Source organism: Plecotus auritus, assembly GCF_963455305.1.
Source record: "Plecotus auritus genome assembly, chromosome: 4".
Taxonomy (NCBI): Eukaryota; Metazoa; Chordata; class Mammalia; order Chiroptera; family Vespertilionidae; genus Plecotus; species Plecotus auritus.
The window spans coordinates 130,989,430-131,009,884 of record NC_137775.1 but is presented as its reverse complement, the minus strand read 5'-3'; the positions used below and the strand labels follow the sequence as shown (position 1 = coordinate 131,009,884).

The 20,455-nt window shown below is 40.7% G+C and overlaps 1 protein-coding gene across 1 annotated transcript in view; it reads right to left on the bottom strand.

The window, feature by feature from the left end:
* Positions 1-6,339: 6,339 nt before the first annotated feature.
* The window catches only part of LRGUK (leucine rich repeats and guanylate kinase domain containing), a gene marked incomplete at its 3' end in the record, with an annotated part of 110,887 nt that continues 96,771 nt past the window's right edge, over positions 6,340-20,455 (bottom strand). The window contains exons 18-21 of the mRNA XM_080665161.1: positions 18,468-18,556; positions 17,260-17,373; positions 11,616-11,734; positions 6,340-6,479 (exon numbers count right to left, since the gene is read on the bottom strand). Of these exons, the coding sequence (XP_080521287.1) occupies positions 6,340-6,479; positions 11,616-11,734; positions 17,260-17,373; positions 18,468-18,556 (462 nt within the window). The remainder of the gene's footprint in view (positions 6,480-11,615; positions 11,735-17,259; positions 17,374-18,467; positions 18,557-20,455) is intronic.

Below are 20,455 nucleotides of genomic sequence, written 5' to 3'. Positions count from 1 at the left end.
ATGTTTAAAAAAACAAATGCCAAATAAAAAATCATAAGGTTTTGTGACTACTATATCTTAATAATGGGATATGCCTGCTTTAATGTAAAAGATATTTTATGTATCATTTACTGATTTTTTTGTCTTGACCTCTTACTTTGACTAAAATATCGCTACTTGTTCATTTGTGTGATGTTGCCTTTGATGCTTCTGTAATCATTTCTGTTTATGTACAGCTAACTTTCCTACAGTCAGCAGGTAATAAGGAGGGAGGCAGGGAGGGAAGGAGGAAGGAGGAAAGAAGGAAGAGAGAGCGGCTAGAGAGAAAGGAACAGAAACTCAATCACTGTAAGAGGTTTTTTTTTTTAATATATCAGTATGAGTAAGTTGAAAAAAACAAAAAGGAAAATAAATGATTTGATTAATGTGATTAATATGATTGAATTCATACATACCTCAAACTTCTGTGCCTTACAAGGAAAACACCTTCTTTTGTATACTCATTCGGAGTAAAACTTACCGTAAACCAGGGATTAAATGAAGCTTCTTTTTCCAAAGAAGTTTATCGGCCAAGAATTTATAGCAAATCTCACACTAAATAGTGAAGCTTTAGAAATATTCTTTAAAAGTCAGAAGTGGATAAGGATGCCCACTATCATTGCTTCTATTCAACATTGTATTGGAGCTTCTTTCCAGAGCAGATTTCAAAAAAATAAAGGAAAGAAAATAAAAAATAGAATAATAATAGGAATAAAAAAATTGTCATTTTTTTGTAATATTATCTGGATGGAAATCTTGAAATTAGCTATAAATATATTGTTAGAATTAATACACATGGTATTTATAGAAATGAACCACATTCTATATACCAGTCACAGAAAATATAATCTTAAAGAATTTTCTATTTACAATAACCAAAATAAAAGGCACAGAGGCATAAATCTCACTAAAGATAATTACACAACTGTGTAAAGGAATTAAAGAAAAACTATACAAATGGAGCATGTTTACAGAAGAAAGGGAGATCCAATATAAAAAAGACAAGCCTCCCCAAACTTATGAATTAAATGTAATTCTAGTAAACTCCAAGTAGGTGCTTTGTAAAGTTTGATAAACAAATTCTAAAATTACTTGAAAAGAAAATGTGAACAGCCAAACTAATTTTAAAGACTATCAAAGGGCACGACTTGTCCTACCATGTTTTATGGGTATATGGATTGCAAATAAAAGAGTAACACGGAGAGCCCAGAATCAGACCCATGCACTTATGGAGAGGATTGGTTTTCCAGATGAGAGAGGAACGGGATGGGACCACTGGAAATACATCTGAGTCCTACCCCACTTTGTGCACAGAAGTCCAGCCCAGGTATTGCATAGGCCTAGATGGGAAGAGCAAAACTTTTTTTTTTTTTTTAAGAAGGCATTTAGAATACTGTCTAGAAGACTAAATAAGAATTCAGAAGACATAAAAAGTACAAACCATAAAGAAAAAGATTGACACATTTGGCCATGTTAAAAAACATTTATTCATTAAAAGAGAACCCTTTTAAAAGTGGAGACCAGAGGCAGCCTTGGGAAAGACATCTGCAATACACATAGTGAACAAAGAGCTAATAACCAGAATATATAAATAAATACTGCAAATTGATAAAAATCATTTAATTTAAAACTAGGTAAAAATAGGCAATTCACAGAAGAGAAGCCATACGTTGCTAATGATCTTATAAAAAATGTTCAAACTTACTAGTAATTGGAGAAATTCAAATTAAACACTACAGTAAGTTTACATTAACAACCATTGGGCTAGCAATAAAATGTCAATTCCGCTTTGTGGGTGAAAATGTGGAAAACGGAAACTTACTCACATGTTGGTGAGGGCATATTAGCGTAACCAATGTAGCAATATCTGGTAGAGTTAAGCTCTGTATGCCTACAACACAGCCATTCAACTTCTAGACAAGAATATTTTAGCTGCATCCTTTGTAGTATCAAAAAAAAAAAAAGTGGAAACAACTTTAGCATTCATCAACAGGAAAGTGAATAAATTTTGGTATATTCTTACAATGGAATATTATACAGCAGGGAGAATTAAAACAAAAACAATCTACAAGGATTAATCCCACAAATATAGTGTTGAGAAAAAAGTTAATTGCTGAATATACACAGAAAAGAAAGTCCCCAATTTAAATGATTCAACTTACATTTTTTCTCACTTTATAATGCTGCCACAGTGATGTCCATTCAGTTCAAACTGGTTAGGCTAAGCTTTGTTCAGTAGATTAGGGGTATTAAAAGCATTTTCAACTTAAAATGGGGTTAACAGGATATAACCCCATTAAAAACCAAGGAGCACCTAAATAATATGAAGTTTAAAATCATAGTGAATACAAGTATATATGGCTTAGATATAGAGACATATGCACCAAAGTCTTTATCAAATTGAGAAAGGCATTCTCTATTCCTGAATTTTTATCATGAATGGATGTTGGACTTGTCAAATGCTTTTTCTGCATCAACTGATGTGCCCATCGGTTTTTCTTGTTTAGCCTGTTATTACAGTGGATAACATTGGTTGATTGAAACATTTAAAAAATCTTGTCATCCCTGGGTGAAACCCCACCTGGTCATGGTATCTAATTCTTTTTATGGATTGATGAATTTTATTTGCTTGTATTTTGTTATGTATTTTTACAGCTATATCCACGAATGATATTATCTTGTAGTTTTCTTTCTTTAGACTGCTTGTCTAATTTTGGTATCAGGGAATAGCGACCTCATGAAATAAGTTGGGAAGTATTCCTTCTTTTGCTATTTTCTGGGAGAGATTGCATAGAATTGGTGTGAATTCTTCCGTAAACATTTGGTAGAATTCTCCAGTGAAAGCATCTGGGCCTGGAGATTTCTTTTACAGAATTATGAATTCTGTAATTCAATACATTTCTTCAATTTCTTTAATATAGAGTTACTAGAGGCCAGTGCATGAAATTTGGCATGAAATTCTGCACTGAGGTGGGGGTGTCCCTGGAGCCAGGCCTGCACCCTCTCACAGTCCGGGAGCCCTCATTAAGCAGGCCTAAGCCAGCAGTCGGACATCCTTAGTGCTGCTGCGGAGGCGGAAGAGGCTCCCGCCACTGCCACTGCCCTAGCCAGCCATGAGCCTGGCTTCTGGCTTAGTGCTGCTCCCCCTGTGGGAGCACACTGACCACTAGGGGAAAGCTCCTGCGTTGTGTGTCTGCCCCCTGGTGGTCAGTGCGCTTCATAGCAACTGGTTGTTCCACAGTAGGTTGATTTGCATATTAACCTTTGATTATATAGGATTCAAATTACCTATCCCATAGTGGGTAAATTGTAGTGTGTGTTCTTGAGGAATTGGTCCATTTCATTTAAGCTGTCAAATTTATGAATATAGAATTGTTTGTAGTAGTCTCTTATTATCCTTTTGATGTCTACAGAGTCTGTAGTTTCATCCTTTGCTTTATTTCTAATATCGGTAATTGTGACTTTTTTTGTCAGTTTCACCTGAGAGAAGTTACCAATTTTATTGATCTTTTCAAAGAACTAGTTTTTTGTTTTCTTGTTTTTTTCTCTATTATTTTTCTGTTTCATTTTTCTTGATTTTTAATCTTTATTATTTCCTTCTGCTTGTTTTGGGTTTATTTTATTCTTTTTCTAGGTGCTTGAGATAGGAGCTCATTGATTTGGGAATCCTCTCTTCTAGTGTATGCATTTAGTGCTATCCATTTCCCTTTCAGCACTGTTTTAGCTGCATCTCACAAATTCTGATATGGTATATATTTTTTAAGATTTTAATATTGATTTTAGAGAGACAGGAAGGGAGAGAAACATGGATGTGTGAGTGGAACATTGATTGGTTGCCTCCTACATGCCCCCTACCAGGGATTAAGCCCAAAACCCGGGCATGTGCCCTGATCAGAAATAGGACCTGCAGCCTTTCAGTGCATAGGACAATGCCCAACCACCTGAGCCACACCAGCTGGGGCTGATGTGATGTGTTTTAATCTTGTTCCAGTTGGTTATATTTCTTGAATTACCTCAAGAATTCCTCATAGACCCATGAATTTAGGAGAGTGCTGTTTGGTTGACAGATGTTTGGAGATTTTTCCTGTTATCTATTATTAACTTCTTGATTCCTGTGTAGTCAGAGAACAAACTTTGTATGACTTCAGTTCTTTTAAATGCACTAAGGTGTTTTTTTTTGTTTTTGTTTTTTTTTATGGTCCAGGATATGGTCTGTTGTGATAAATGTTCCATGAGAACTTGAAATGAATGCCTACTCGGCTGTCACTGGAGGGAATGCTCTATAAATGCCAAATCCTATTGGTTGATGATGTCGTGAATTCTACATCCCGGCTGATTTTGACACATAGGGTGGGAAAGTTAGAAATGATGCCTTATTAATGCTTGGTGAACGAGGAAGTTTAGAGTCTCCACTGAGACCACCTTGGCTGGGAGGGGAAGGGGCACTCTTTCTCCTCCACACGCCCCCCCCCCCGCCCCCCCCCCCCCAACACCGCAAGGAGTTGGTGGAAGTCCTGGGTCTCCTCAGACCTTCTCTGATGCCACTGATGGGAAGGGGAGGAGGTGCTTCATTACTACTAGGTAGGGAATGGAAGTCCAGGCTAAAGTAATCCAGTTACTGTCTACAAGCTTTCTCTCCTGCTAGGCTGCTGCCTTCCTTGTAGGTGGAGAGCGCAGGCTTTCTGTTAAAGCCTTTGTTGATGGTACGGCTAGTGTTTGAGGTGGCAGCTCTTCCTGCACCCAGCTCAGGGTAATTGAAGCAAAAGGAAAACCAGCACTGTGCTGTCACTCAGGTCCCGACGTCTCTCTTTTCCCTTTCACCCCCCAGTCTTCTTATGTTTGTTTTATATGTATTTTCTAGGATTTTAGCTGTACTTAGTAGGAGAAACAAGGAAAAGTGCACCTCCTCCACATTGTCTGAAATTGTAACTGTTATATCTTCTATTGCATCTAAAATATTTCACAATAACTTTTTAAAAGATGAGATGTTGCAGGTGAAAGTATTCATTAAGCTTTTTCGGGCACAAGGCCCATTCTCTGGTTTCCTACTTTCCCAGAGAGGACTGCCTCCCTATTCCTGCTCAGCCTGGTCCTCCTCCCCACATCCCGCCCCCATTGCCTCCCACCAACCCCCAGAAAAGAACTGTGTCCGGCTCCTGCTGAGAACTGGGCTGTGGAAGACAGATGACTGCAAGTCATGGTATATCCACATCCCAGTCAAGGGGGAGGGAATCATGAAAGGGGGTTTGGATATGTTAAAAGGGGAAGTCATTAGAGGGTTTTGTTATTTAAAATATATAGCAATTAGTGCAGCACTACTGAAGGCTCCTGTCCCCAGGAGTCCTCTAGCGCAGAGGATTCCAGGAGAGACCATTTACCAACCCAAGTGGATGTGCTGCAATATTTTAACAACCAGGATAATCTCACTGGCACATACCAGCTGAATGCCAGCCTTACCTGTAACTACTCCATATTATCTTTCTGCAAATACTAGTAGCAAGTAGTGAAACCATAAAGATTATTAAAGTTGTTTAAAACATTTCTAATGGCAGGCAATACACGATCAGAGTCAGGAAAGGGTGAAATAAAAAAATATCTCATACTTTTTATTCCTTCATATTGCTAAAGCTAGTCAAGAACCATGAAAATTCCGTTAATTAACTCCCTTTGAGAGATGCAATTGATATCATGTTTGGCACAGCTAAGTGGAACTCTACAATCCTGTCATAATCAGAAGAATAAAATATTTCAATTCCCTAGAGTATACACTAATGTTATAAATGGACACAGTGAAATTTCAAGAGCACAATCCCAGTTGGATATATCGAAAAATCACAGGGTGGAATAAATGGCGATGGAAGGAGACCTGACTTGTGGTAATGAACACACAGTACAGTGTTCAGATGGTGTGTTGTGGAGTTGTGCACCTGAAACCTGTATAATTTGTTAAACAGTGTCACCCCAATAAATTCAATAAAAAGGCAAAAAAATAAAAAAACCCCAAAACAAAAATCACATTGCACATAGCAACGCAGAGATCCTGGGAGACTCTGACATCGGATCTTTAAGACAGGAAGCAGCTGGAAAAGTCATTAATGGCTGTGGGAAAAACAAATTCCTTTTCTAAAAGTTAAGAATAACTTACATAAAAAAATAAACACTATTCAGAGAAGCACAAAAGAAATTGATTGAGAGAATTAAGGCATACAGGACATTCTTTTGTAGGTAGTTGGCTGTGCAAGAAGCAGCCAGGATCCATGGCCAGGTGAGACACAGGAACTGGACGTGATTGGAGCAAGGTTTCCATGTTAGTATACAATGTCAAGTACTGGTGTACTTCCGGCCCTGAGGGATTGGAGGGAGGGTGGGCTTGGTGTTGGAACCTGGGTGACTGATGAGTGATATCGTGTGTCTTCTGTGCAAAGACCCTTTTTCATATTGAAGTGACATCTTGTTTTGTGCTATAAAACATGAAGAAAGATACAGTACATATAGTAAACACCTTGCTACACTAAACAAAGAAAATAAGCATTGCATGATGTAAGCACCAGAATAATATTTATAATTATAACAAACTTTAAAGAATATATGACATCCAAACAAGAAAAACAGAGGGTGAGGTTCAGAATATATCATGTGTGTGATTGGACAAGCCTTGGGCTGTGTAGACTTGCACAACCACCAGAAGGTTGCTATAGCAAGCAATTCCTATGCTGTTCTTCTTCGCTGCTCCTAACCACGGTAACAGTGACCTGCATCATATCATTTCACAATCATGCATAAGTAGGCTGAGCCTGTGCATGCAGGCATGTGCGCACACACAAACACACACACACACACATGCCTTGTTGTCCTTCCTAGAGAAACCTCATCTACTGCCCTCTAAGGCTGTCTGTTTGCAAGGGATGAAGACTCCAAGGATGAGCCATGGAGCTAGGTTCCTTGGAGGACATATTAAGCAAGAGGAGTTTGGACGATAGAGACTGAAGTCAGACACATGGTGGCCACAGAAGAAGCCAAATTCTCCCTGGGGAGAAAGCAGTGGAGTAGAGTCTGAGAAAGTGAGGCAAAGCATTCTAATGGGAGTGAGAACATGGAGGGACCTATATCATAAGATCTCTATGTCACAAGATCAATGACAGTGAGAAAAGTACTGGAGACAAAAAATACTGCCACTTAAAAAATGCAAACAAAGATTTACAAACTAGTATACCTGACGCTAAACTTTACCAAATTTGAGTTTATTAAAGAAACTAGAGGCCTGGCACACGAAATCGTGCACGGGCAGGGTCCCTAGGCCTGGCTGGTGATTAGGGCTGATCAGGACCTTCCGGCTGCCAGCTGGGGCCTCCCTTCCCCAGCTGCTGGCTGCCGGCCGGGGCCTTCCTTCATTCTTTAACTCCTCCTGGTGGTCAACACACATCATAGTGAGTGATTGAACTCCCTGTGTCCTGAACTCCGAGGGGACAATTTGCATATTAGGCTTTTATTTATATAGATTATATATATAGATGGTTTGCGTATTTAGAAAATACTGCAATGAGAGATACGTGTTGAAAAGGATTTGTGAAGGAAAATTATTTCTGATGAACTTGATTTCCCTTTTACTATGGCAGAGGTCAACAAACTATAGCCCATTGGCTAAATCTGCCTGCCATTTTCAAAAAGCCCATATTTTCATACAAGCCCACTTTGTCCCCAGCTTATAAAAGCAGTCAAACAGAGCCGGGCCCTTGAGCCAGTTCAGAGGACCTTCCTTTCCTCTGTGCTGCCTCCCTGTGCTCGAGCACAAGCTTAATAAAATCTGTGTGAAAGCTTCTTTGAGGTTTCCTCTCAATTTCTACCTTAGGGAACCCAAAAATCCAAACACGGGTAACAGAATCACACACCACGTAGACTTTCCCTGGAACTGAGTCTCCAGAGACTTGTTAAAGGATGCTCTTCTTAGCCAAGTCCTGGGTCCTGTTTTTTAAAAATTTTTTTATTTACTGATATTAGAGAGAGGGGGAAGAGAGAGACAGAGACACTGATTTATAGTTCCACTTATTAATGCATTCCTTGGTTGATTCCTGAATGTGCCCTAACTGGGAGTCAAACCTGCAGCCTTCGCATATCAAGACAATGCTCTAACCAGCTGAGCCACCAGGCCAGGGCTACTGGATGCTACAGTGACCATGACAAAGGCATAAGTGGCATGCTTGCTGGTTTTATAGAAATCTATAAGTAGTAAATATGGGAGATGAATCAAGACCCAAAATGATCTTATCAAGCTAGAATGTGGGGCTAAAAATCCTGTATAATGAAAGGCTAACCTGCAAATCAACTGAACAGGAGAATGACCAGTTACTATGACGTGCACTGACCACCAGAGGACAGACGCTTAATGCAGGAGCTTCCCCCTGGTGGTCAGTGCGCTCCCACAGAGGGAACGCCGCTCAGCCAGAAGCTGGGGTCACGGCTAGCAAGCACAGTGGTGGTGGCGGGAGCCTTTCCCGCCTCTGCAGCAGCGCTAAGGATGTCCGACTGCTGGCTTAGACCCACCTATCCCCCGAGGGCTCCTGGACTGCAAGAGGGTGCAGGCCGGGCTGAGGAACACGCCCCCCCCCCCCCAATACACAAATTTTGTGCACTGGGCCTCTAGTAAAATAAAATAAAAAGTTTCATTTACATAAAAAATATCAAGTCCACATATATTGTACAACAGAAACCTAGTTTGGCAACTCATGTGAACAAGATGTGAGTGTTTAATTGACCCACAGCCAGCAGTGTGATATGATTGATCAGAAAACCACCAGCGAAGGACCTCAGCTAGATGGCAGACCAGAAAGCACTAGGCCCTCATTACCCCAGGGAAGCATTAAATAAACAACCGGAGACCAGCTAAAATAACTTTATAGGAGCCCTGAAAATCAGTCAAAGGCCTACAGCAACCAATGAACGCCCAATCAAGAAAAAGCCACATTAAAAAGGTAGGAAATATCAAGGTGATTTTACAAATTGTCTCATCCCCTCCCCTGGTGGGTTGAAGTACAGTTTAGAGGAAGGGAGGCCTGGTCCCCAGTTCCCTCCTGAGAACCGGAAGGTAGAGCAATGTTCTCACTTGTCTGGGTCTGTCTGATTGGTGACTGTGTGACTAAGCTGAGTTTAAAGTGATACAGTTGGAATCTCAGTCTAGGGCAGTGGTCGGCAAACTGCGGTTTGCCGCTCTGTTGACTAATGAGTTTGCCGACCACTGACCTAGACTCTCGATTCCAATAATTACAAGCTGTTGTTGTTCCTTGTGATTAAGTCCCCAGGGGAGCCGCAGGAAGCCATGGAAACCACAAGGGGGAGATAGACACACAGATGCCTGGGGCAAGAGATTACTAATTGAGGAATATCATAGAACAGCTAAGAAGAAGCAGGAGTCTCTTAGGAAAATTAAGACATTTTTTAAAAAATATATTTTATTGATATTTTACAGAGAGGAAGGGAGAGGGATAGAGAGTTAGAAACATCGATGAGAGAGAAACATCGATCAGCTGCCTCCTGCACACCTCCTACTGGAAATGTGTGCCCACAACCAAGGTACGTGCCCTTGACCGGAATCGAACCTGGGACCTTTCAGTCCGCAGGCTGACGCTCTATCCACTGAGCCAAACCGGTTTCGGCAATTAAGACATTTTTTAAAGCACCTGTGTATACTGAGGAATTGGGAAAAAGCCCATGGAAAGTGCATGTCCAGAAAAGGACTGAAAAGACCCTAACCCTTCATACTGGGCTTATCCTGGGCTCAGTAAATGCCCTGCTAATTGGTCAAGGTCTCCCCCTGCACGGAGCCAGTCTGCAGACTTAGAAAGGAGGCTGCTTTTTCAAATGCCCAACTTTCAACAAAAGATCACAAGAAATATAAGGAAACAGGAAAACATGGCCCATTCAAAAGAATAGAGTAAGTCTCCAGAAACCATCATTGAAGAAACTATCACAGACTTCTGCTGCATGTATAAAAATTTACAATCATAATACCTTGTAGGTATCTAGCACTTTGCTTCTTATTTATACCATATTCATCTTGTCTGGTCCTATATAATTATATTATACATTACGTTATAATATATGTATATTACAGTAATATGTAGAATGTAGGATATTGCTATATTTCTGTAGGAGCGATATTATTATTCCCAAGGCTGATTTGCCCAACAGCAGACAGCCAGACAATAGTAGAAATGGAACTAGAACCCAGGTCCTCTGATTCCTAACCCAGTGTTCTTTCCATGGTACCACCCCACAGGCAACAGCCCCATTTTGCTCTGTTTGGCCAGGCTACTAGTGTGTTTGGAACGAGGATACAGGCAGAGGAGAACACACAAGATTGGACAGGTTGAGGCACTCTGTCCAGTGGGAGCCAGGACATGATGGGCTGTGGTGACATGCTTGGTCCAGGGCCCCTGGGTACTCTCAGGCACTAGAGTGGCTGGTCACAGTCTTTAAGGGGTTGCTAGCATACTTCCCACTCCTGTATGATGACATGTAGTATCTACTTGAGAATTTGGGATTATTTCCTGGAACTCTGGTCCTGGGACTCTAATCCTTATTGCTTACACCCTCCCTCATGTGTAAAATCCTTGAAGATACCTTATCTCGGCCAGCTATCCTGAATTTAACTACAGCAGAGGAGGAAGTTGCCTTTAAATGGGTTAGAAGATGGCTGTTTTAGCAACCTCTTCCTTACTCCATGCGTCCTCTTGTCCCTGGCAACCTAACAAGTCTATATTCTGTTTCTGGTTCCCCTGGTCACCTGAGCAAGCGGGGATCCTCCCTTGCTGCTTCTGGACTCAGGCAGAACATCCCACCCCCACCTCAGGCTACAAACAGTAGCTCCCTCCTGGCCTCCAGGTCCTAGACAATTCCCTCGATCTACTAGTTCCTCCATCAGTCGCACACAGAACCCCAGCTTCCATCCCAACACTGGGTTACTTTCCCATTTGCCCATTTTCATCTCTAATGCTTCAATTTCCTCACATTGTTCAAGGTCTTTACTCACTGTCATTTATGAACATTGCACTGAGCCCAGAGACAAAAATGCAATGACCATTTGTCTGCACACAAAGATATGCATTCACATGTGTGTTGGGGAGCAACGGGCAAAAAGTACGTGCAGTGAGGGGGGCAATTAGACTGTGCCAGATCCTTCAAACCTAACAGCCTCAGAATTCTCCCAGAGCAGCCAGCAACCTGAAACCGTCCATGCTTCTCTTCACCTTCACTCAAAGGAGCCCCGCTTGTCAAAGGTGGGTCTCAAGTCATCTCTCCCCCAGAGTGCACCTGCCCCTTGCCCTAGAAGACCCCTGCAAGTGGTATGGTCAGGGGGGGAGGGGCAGCAGCATCCACTCTAGGTAGCTATATGACCTTGGGCACATTCCTGACCTTTCTGAAGTTTGTTTCTCATCTATAATGATGTGAGACAAATAACCCACCCTACCTACCAGGAGAGGTTCTGACTTAAAACACTCATTTAGTTTTAAAAAATCCGTAATAGTGAGAAAAAGGGTAAGAAATACATATAATTATAATATTACTATTTATATGAGAACCAGATGTAAAACTACTCCTACCTTTAAGGGTCCGATCATCCTTCATATCACTTATTCCTGGAGGCTCAAAAGGCAATTCTTTTAGCCACGGACAAGACTGAAACAATGCAGAATATTTCCCACCATGGGTATCCCTGTTGCTGAAAATCGAAAAAAAATGAATGATACCTGTTAGATGAAAAACTACTAATGGCCACGCAACCTATGCCCATGACTTCATTGGGTTACCTTTATCAAGTCCTCTCAGGAGTCTGCAAACAGGTCTCTGTTGAGCTCAAGTTTTCACTGGTATCTGTAGCAAGACCTAGATAGCAGCTGACATCACGTACTGTGCATATTAGCATAAACTTCTCATCTATTATACAAAACATAACTGAGTACCTACGAAGAGCAAGACATCAGGATAGGTGCTGGAGCATGAAACTAGATAGGTCAGGCACAGGACCTGATTTCTAGGACTTCAGAATCAAGTGCAGCTTATGTACAGTGGTTCCGGCTCTTTCAAGGAGAGAGAAAAGGAGAGCATGTTAGGCGGCCTGATCTGGACCACACACTGGGCATGTCTGACATTCGTTTGGGGACTGTGATTTCATCCGGCTCTTAGGATAAGGTTGGGGTGTGATCTGGGTGCCTGAAGTTCCTGAGTCTGGTAGTGCACTTCCTCCCACCTGGTTGCTCTCCTTGTGGGAGTCACCTGCTTCTTGGCGATCTCTCAGGGGAGGCAGCCCTTCCTTCGTGGCTCATCCAGCAGAGCACTGTGAGTGGTTGAGCTTCATCCACAGCAAGATGGAACATTATTTCTTGTATTGATTAATTAGCGTGTCTCCCATACTTTGTAAACTGTTTATTTCTTTTCCTCATTTATCCTTTGAGGATGTTCGTGTTTTCCATATCAATTTGTGTGAACTCTTTATATACTGAATGCCAACTCTTTTGTTGTATTTTAAAGAGCTTGCTGTTTTCCTTTTAATTTTATTTTGAACCTAGAGAAACTTAAAATGTTTAAATCATAAAAATATATTCATCTTTTATCTGTGATTTTCCCTCATTTCTCCAAAAATATTTCATTAACACTTTAATCAACCTACCATATGAATACAGTTAAAACTAAGTCATATTATACAGAAGGGCTTATAAAAAAAAGCAATAATCACCTGACTTTTACTCTTTAGAACAATTCTACCACTATTTTCAGTTGCTCCATCTGTCAGATCTTCATCTTCATGTATCCTACTTAAAACCTCCACTTCTTGTTCCATCAACAACAGGTGATATATATTGACCTTCCATCTCTACGTCCTAAACTTAGTCCTTAGAGTTCCACTTTTCACTGTCAATGTTAAATTTTAGATTTAGCCGAAGGTTGAGTTAAAATGTTGAAAATTAATAGGCGATTGCTTACTGCAGAGACCAGTAGTTGGCTGTGATTATTCTTTCTCCTCTATCGTCCCACATAATGATTCCTATCTCTGCAAAAAAATACGTTTCAAGGATCAACTTCAAGTTGACCTCCACTTGTTCACATTCCACATTTAAATACATACCTGGCAGTAGCAATGGCTGATAGAACTTGAGTCTATTCAAGATAAAGCCTGCCATTTAAATGTTAACCAGGATGATATTGTGACAAAAAAGGGTAGAAGTCTTGATGAGGTGTCTTCAGTTCAGGGCTCTATTGCTGGAAGCGCAGTTAGCTATCTGGCCCTGTCCTTGACCCAGGAGGAAACGTAGTGGTGACAAGTCCAATGTGAGCCCACGCTCACTGCCTGTGTGATGTTTGAACGGCAAGCAGAGGCTGCAGCTCTCGGGTGGTAGTTCATGGCTGGAATCCAGCACCAGCTCTCCTGGAAAGCTCCCATCCAGCTGCACATGGACACCTGCCTTTGCTGGACCTGAGCTCCCTATCAACTATAGCAAAGGCTAGGTGACACCAATATTCCTACCCGGAGATAGTCCAATCTCCTTGCGCCCAGGGGTTCTGCTTAGAAGTTTTGATTACTTGTTATCAACTGATAGCGAAGTTGAATTGCTTTCTTAATGGAGGAGATCACTCTTGGACTGAGTTCTTGTGTCTTTTGCTAGACAATAGCGTTTGGAACCTCCTCACAGGCCCCTCTGGTCGGACACCCAAGCTCCTAGAAGCTCTTGTTCCCCAGTGTCTTGCTCACACAGAGAGTTGCTGAGTTTGTCCATGAAGCACCTCCTCGAGAAGGATAACCTTGGTGTGACCAATACTGTCAACACCTGGATTTTCCAGTGACTGAACAGCTCTACTCCTGGCAGTGGAGAAATGCCATTAAGCCATGCCTGGGATCTTCTCTCTAGAAGTATAACTAGAGTGAGTCTTGCCCCTTAAGTTCAGTCTCAGATGCATTTATGTTTTATGGGCTAGACCTTTTATTCCAACCCACAGAAGCATAAAGATGTTCTTCCTTCTTTAGTGAAAGACAATAATCCATAGTTTATGGCCAAATTCCTACAAATATAAATGTAGTATGTTGAAGGGAACATAGAAAGAAAATCTCAGTGGGTTTAGTAATAGATATGGTTTTCTAGGTTTGCCATAACAAAGCGCTGTGAACTGAGGGGTTGAAATTTATTGTCTCACAGCTCTGGAGTCTAAAAGTCAGAGATCAACATGTCAGCGGGGCTGTGAGAAAGAATCGAGTCCAGGTCTCACCCCCAGCTTCTGGTGCTTTGAGGCAATCTTCTATTTCCTGGGCTTCTGCATCACCCCAGCTCTCTCCCTGTGTGTCTGTAACAAATTTCCTCTTTTATATGGACACCAATCATATGAAATCAGGGTTCATCTTACTGCAGTATCTTTACCTGCAATGACCCTATTTCCAAATAAAGTCACACATTCTTAGGTACTGGGAGTTAGGGTCCCAACCTATAAAGTTTTAAGGAACACAATTCAACCGGTAACACATGTTGTGATCTCTTATTTTTGGATATCTTTTCATTTAAAACACACATTAAAAAAAGGGTAACAGAACAAGTTCTGCCTTTCAACAATTACCTTTCCTTTGTATCAAACAAAGCATGAAATGAAAATGCTTTGAAAGAATGTCAGAAGTCAAACATGGTGGAGTTGAAAGACACGTAAGTATTACCATATATGAAGGGTCAGACTTGAGTGACAAGTCCCTTCACCAGGGGCACATATGATGTATACATAGCCCACTGCAGCCTATTAGGCATTTTGTTTTTTCTTCTGCTAGGGACTGAATGTTGTGTCCCACCCCAAAATCCGTGTATTGCAATCCTAACCCCCAAAGTGATAGCACAAGGGGGGACCTTTGTGAGGTGACTCCGTCAGGAGGTGAAGCCCCCATGAATGGGATTGGTGCCCTCAAAAGAAGGGGCACGAGACAGCTTGCTTCCTCTCTCTGTTTTCTGCCCTGTGAGGACACAGCAAGGAGACAGTCACCTGCAAATCAGGAAGGGGACCCTCATCAGAACCTGGCTACCTTGGCACCCTGATCGCAGACTTCTGAGCCTCCAAGCTGTGATAAATAATTGTCTGTTAGTTATGCTGCCCTGTCTGCAGCTATTTGTTACAGCAGCCTAAACTAAGACATTCTCTTTCTCACTGTATTCCCCTCCACTGCCTTACTGTACTAAAAACTCAGAGCTTCAATAAATCCCCAGAAATCCACAGTTTCAACACTGTCACAGAAAGCGAATCAGCTAGTATCTACTGAAATGTGCAGATGGGGGCGGACCACTTAGAAGTGACAGTTATTTCTCATCATCAAATTAGTGAAGGAAACCCGAAGTGTTACAACAATAAAACTCAGACACGAAGGAAAGTATTACTCATTTTAAAATTCTCATTATGACACAGCACCATCATAAAAATATCCCTTTGTGTGGCAGGCTTTTAAAATAACTTTAAAAATTTATATTAATGTTTTGAAAATTATAAAATGCTCATTGTTGAAAATATGCAGAAGAAAGAAAATTAAAATTGGCTATAATCCCATCACTGAAAGATAGTAACTGATGAAATTTGGGTATATTTCTTTACAGTGTTATTTTTTTCTGTATTACACAAATATTTTTAGACCTCCATTATGCTGGATATGCATTTGCATTTGACTTTTAACACTTATCATTATGTTATAGGCCCTGATTTATATGTAACTAAAATTTTTTAAGCATATAGAGCATTATGAGAAACTCAATTGTATATAAAGACCATTTTTTTGAATATTTCATCAAATTCTCATGAAACTTTAATAGTTTTTAGGATATATAAAAATAAAAAATGTGTCTTTGTAGACAATTTAGAAGTTACAGAAAAGAGATAAAGAATAAAAAGAACATAATTCTAGAGGAATAGTCACTCTTAACGTTTGAATGTACTTCCTTCCAATCAAACTTTTTGTCTAGTGTGTCGCCATGTATTCAAATATGCCAGAGAGACTGCTAAACCCAGACCCCATCTGAAGAGTTCTTTCCACAGTTATCTGTCACTGCTGTAGCTATAGATGACTGGATAAGGATGGGCGCTTGACATGGGGGCAATCAACTTCTAAGCCAGCCTGTTACCTACGAGGGCCTGGCTAGAGACCTCTACCCAAGTGTGGCACCTCATAGTAAATGGTGATGGACTCAGCCAGCCAGATCCTAGCTGGGAAGCTTGGATTCAAGACCTACAGAGAGATGGCCAGTTGTGGCAGGTCCAGCTGAAGAAGAAACAGAGTGCAGGAGAATGCCCACCAAAACCAAGTGCTAAAATCAGTAGCGGAGGGTCTGCCGTGGTCTACACGGAGTCCTCAGCTCACACACAGTCAGGTTTGTTTTTGGTATTTTTTTTTTTTACAATATATTTTTATTGATTTCAGAGAGGAAGGGAGAGGAGAGCAGGAGAGAAACATCAATGATGAGAGAGAATCATTGATCGGGCTACCTCCTTCACATCCCCTACTGGGGATTGAGCCCACAGCCCGGGCATGTGCCTTTACTGGGAATCGAACCATGACCTCCTGGTTCATAGGTCGATATTCAACCACTGAGCCATACCGGCTGAGCTACATAGTCAGGCTTTGAACCACACTTTGACATATTATGCATTGGAACCCTGAAATGGCATTTTGTATGTTGGACATGAGCTAGTACTAGTAAACATTTTGAAATATAGCATTGTACCAACCAGAGATGTTGACTGTAAATTACGGACACCAACTTTGGCTAATTTGAATATTACAAAGAGAGTTATTAAAAAGCTGTTGGGTAGTTTAGAGACTTGGTGGAAAACTAGAGAACCAGGCTTAATGAGGCAGAAACCAAGGCCAGGTAGGTGCCAAAACACAGCTGAGTCACTATACAGGAAGAGAATGGTAGACAGCATTGCTTGTACTTCCCAGTAGATTCTGATTCTTCCACCACTGGCGACTCAAACGACCTCTAACTGTCCCTGCATCATTTGGTCACTCCCTCAAGATTCAGAGTTCCAGAGAGAAGCTTCCAATTGTATGAACTTAGCTTACATGCCTGTATCCTCCCTAGAGGGCCAGCATCTTCTCCTTCAAATCCCATGGTGGCAGGTGGGGCCCCGCTTCCCACATTCAGGGTGTTTTTGAAGCCCAGGGACGAGTGCCATGAGCCTGACTGACCAGGAGAAAATAACCGGTTCCATCCAAAAAACTCAGCTCACCTCCTTCCATATCCAAAGGGAATTTTAAAAGACTCTTCACAAATCTCAAACATTTTCTGTAGTTCCGAAACTGAGGCATAGTGTGTATTGTCGAGGGGTGTTGGTACTGAACCCCTGAAATTAGAAATAACAAAAAATGTAAAGAATTTTGTAATGATACCAAGCATTACAAAACCTAAACACTGACTATTTACATTCCACATAAGTGCAAATGTCAATAAAACCCTCTCATAATCATGTGCCTCAAAGCTGGCAGTATTACATTCTAATTTGTAGATTAAGCAAATTTGTATTGCTGTAAATATTCCTTATCCATGAAACCAAATTATTTTTCTACTGATCAGTATGTATTTTATTATAAACCCTAGTCTACTAGTTATGTGAGGCCCAGCAATATACCAATGACTATAAAAATGGAAATCGATATTTTCCATTCTTTTGTAATCTAATGCTTTGAAATAATAGCAGAATAACATATTTCTAAAAATTCTAATATTATACTCTCACCTGCAATTGAGTTTAAAATATTCCTTTTTTCTTCTATACTAGCCTGTTTCCCCAGAGTGACTTGAAAGAATCATTAACCATTTTTAGGGAATAAATCCTACAGCTTGCCATTCACCCCAGACTTGCTAAATAGAATTGCTGTGTGCACAGTAGCTCAATTGCATACAAATGCATGCAAATCCAAAGCACCTATCTGTCCCATCATGACCCATTTGGAGCTCATATTTAAAACTGCTTAGTTTCTCTGTCTCCAGTGCTTTAACAGGCAAGGCCACTCTGCTAGTCAGAGGTCATACAGGCCCAGTTGCAGCTGCTCTGGGGACCACTGCCTATCATCTGGCCACCACCCTCCTAACCCCTAGAAGAACTTTGTGTATACCACACAGCCTGTCCTGTGGATCAGACTATCTAAAGAGAGCCTCCCTATGTGGGGAAAATTAATCACATTTTATAGAGCAGACAAATAGACAAATGTTTTATATTGGTTAAAAATTTTTCAACAGATAGCTTAAAATTACAGACAATAAAAAGAACTATGATTTAAAACAAATTTAAATGGCCTTTTTATTCTGAATCCCTGAGTTCATTTTAGTATAGAGTTCCAAGTTTATGTTGATCATTTAGGATTCATTTGCTATATTTCAATATTAGAAAATCAATCTAAAGATGCCCAGGTATAAATAAACGTGATAAATCGCTACCTTTGAAACAGGAGTGTAAAATGAGGAGGTGTCTTCCCCATTAGGGCCTGCCGGGCTGCCTCGTACTGTCTCTCTATAGAACTTTCTTCCTACGCAAGAAATATGATCAGAAAATTATACTGATGCTAAAAACATGTCAAGTGAGTAAAGAGCTATAATCATTCTCTTCTTACTAGAGATTGTCAAATATGTGAAAAGAAAAAGGAAAAATAGATAGGCCTAAAAAACAATTGCTATTTGTTCAGTGGAGGGGGGAGGATAACTTTATAAATAAAAGCAGAATACTTTTATGGAGACTGCAATTTAATATATAAATATATGACATCTGAATAATAATGTGGGAAAATTTTATTAACATTTCATGTTTATACTTTTATCTTTCCAATGAGGTTATCTCTCAAGGATCCAGATTATTATTGTCCTTTTAGTTTTCCCAGATGTTACACAGAGTAACAGACTGGCTATATCCAACAATGTTGACGCGTGATCCGGAAACAGGACAAATTGGGATGTCTTTCTCCTGTATTTCACCAACATCACTGTCACCATCACTAAATCCTTAGTAAGCATTTGATGGGGATACAGAGATATAAAGACACAGTCTCAGCATTCAAAAGGTGTATGACCTGGTGGCAAAAGGCAATTTAAAGAGAGAGAGAAAAAAGGAAAAGATAGCTCATGTTGTTTTATAAACAGCACATGTGTTTACACACAGACTCTCTGATGGAGGGTGGGCCTGTTGTGCAACTGTCCATGCACTGGATTTCTTCACTTTAGCCAAACTTAACATATAAAATTGTTAACTGAAGAAATTAAATTGGCAAGTGCTTATTTGTCTTACATAAAAAACTATGCAGCCGAAACCGGTTTGGCTCAGTGGATAGAGCGTCGGCCTGCGGACTGAAGGGTCCCGGGTTCGATTCCGGTCAAGGGCATGTACCTTGGTTGCGGGCACATCCCCAGTGGGGGTTGTGCAGGAGGCAGCTGATCGATGTTTCTCTCTCATCGATGTTTCTGGCTCTCTATCCCTCTCCCTTCCTCTCTGTAAAAAATCAATAAAATATATTAAAAAAAACAAAACCAAAAAAAAAAACCTATGCATTGATAAGGGATTTATATTAACATTTATTTAAACAGCAAGTGCATTTAAATGACACTAATATTTGCTTGCAGTACCTTAATCTGAAATAAACCTGTTTTTATTTTAATGCCCTTACCAGGCTCCTTTATAAATTGATATTCTATTAAAATCATATAGGAAATAACCACAAACAAGCATGTCAGTGAAAGGACCCAGGCCATCGCTATGGTGATGAGCCCACAGCTCCAGGCTCCCCACCTGCTTAGCCCTGGGGGCTCGCATAGCTTTGAGAGTTTGCCCGTCTTTGAGGGAATTTTTAAGAATCCAGTTTTAAGGATTAAGTTGGTGTGGTTCGAAAGACATGTTGGCATCGCAAAGACTTATCTGCAGGAGTGGCTCTGCTCTGCCGGATGCCAAGACTGACACGGCGAGCATCTCTGGGCAGCAGCTCCCCCCTGGAGACCAGAAGGCCCCCTGTATCCCTGCACATGCACACACACCTTAGCACAAAGCAGGGCTCAACAAATATTTTCAATGCAAATTATGTAAATTTGGGAGGATAAATAATGTTTACTACTCTCTATAATCTGGAATTTGCAATCAGCTGTGGCTAGCTTGAGAAATTCTAGGTCCACCTTTTGGATTTGTTCCTTGGAAACCATGATACATGAGAGCTACCATGTGGACTCCCTGAACATGGCTCGCAGGTGAATGTTTGATTGCCAAGACGTTTTAGTGTTCCCCTGACCATCAGCTCCGCGGATCTGTGTTAAGCAGGAGGAAGGGGTCCGGAATGGGATAAGAAAGGAACACACTGTTTAAATTTCACCATTTAAAAACTATATATTTAAGTAACTCCATGATATGTCTATATTGTTTCATATTACTATAAAATTACTACATATTT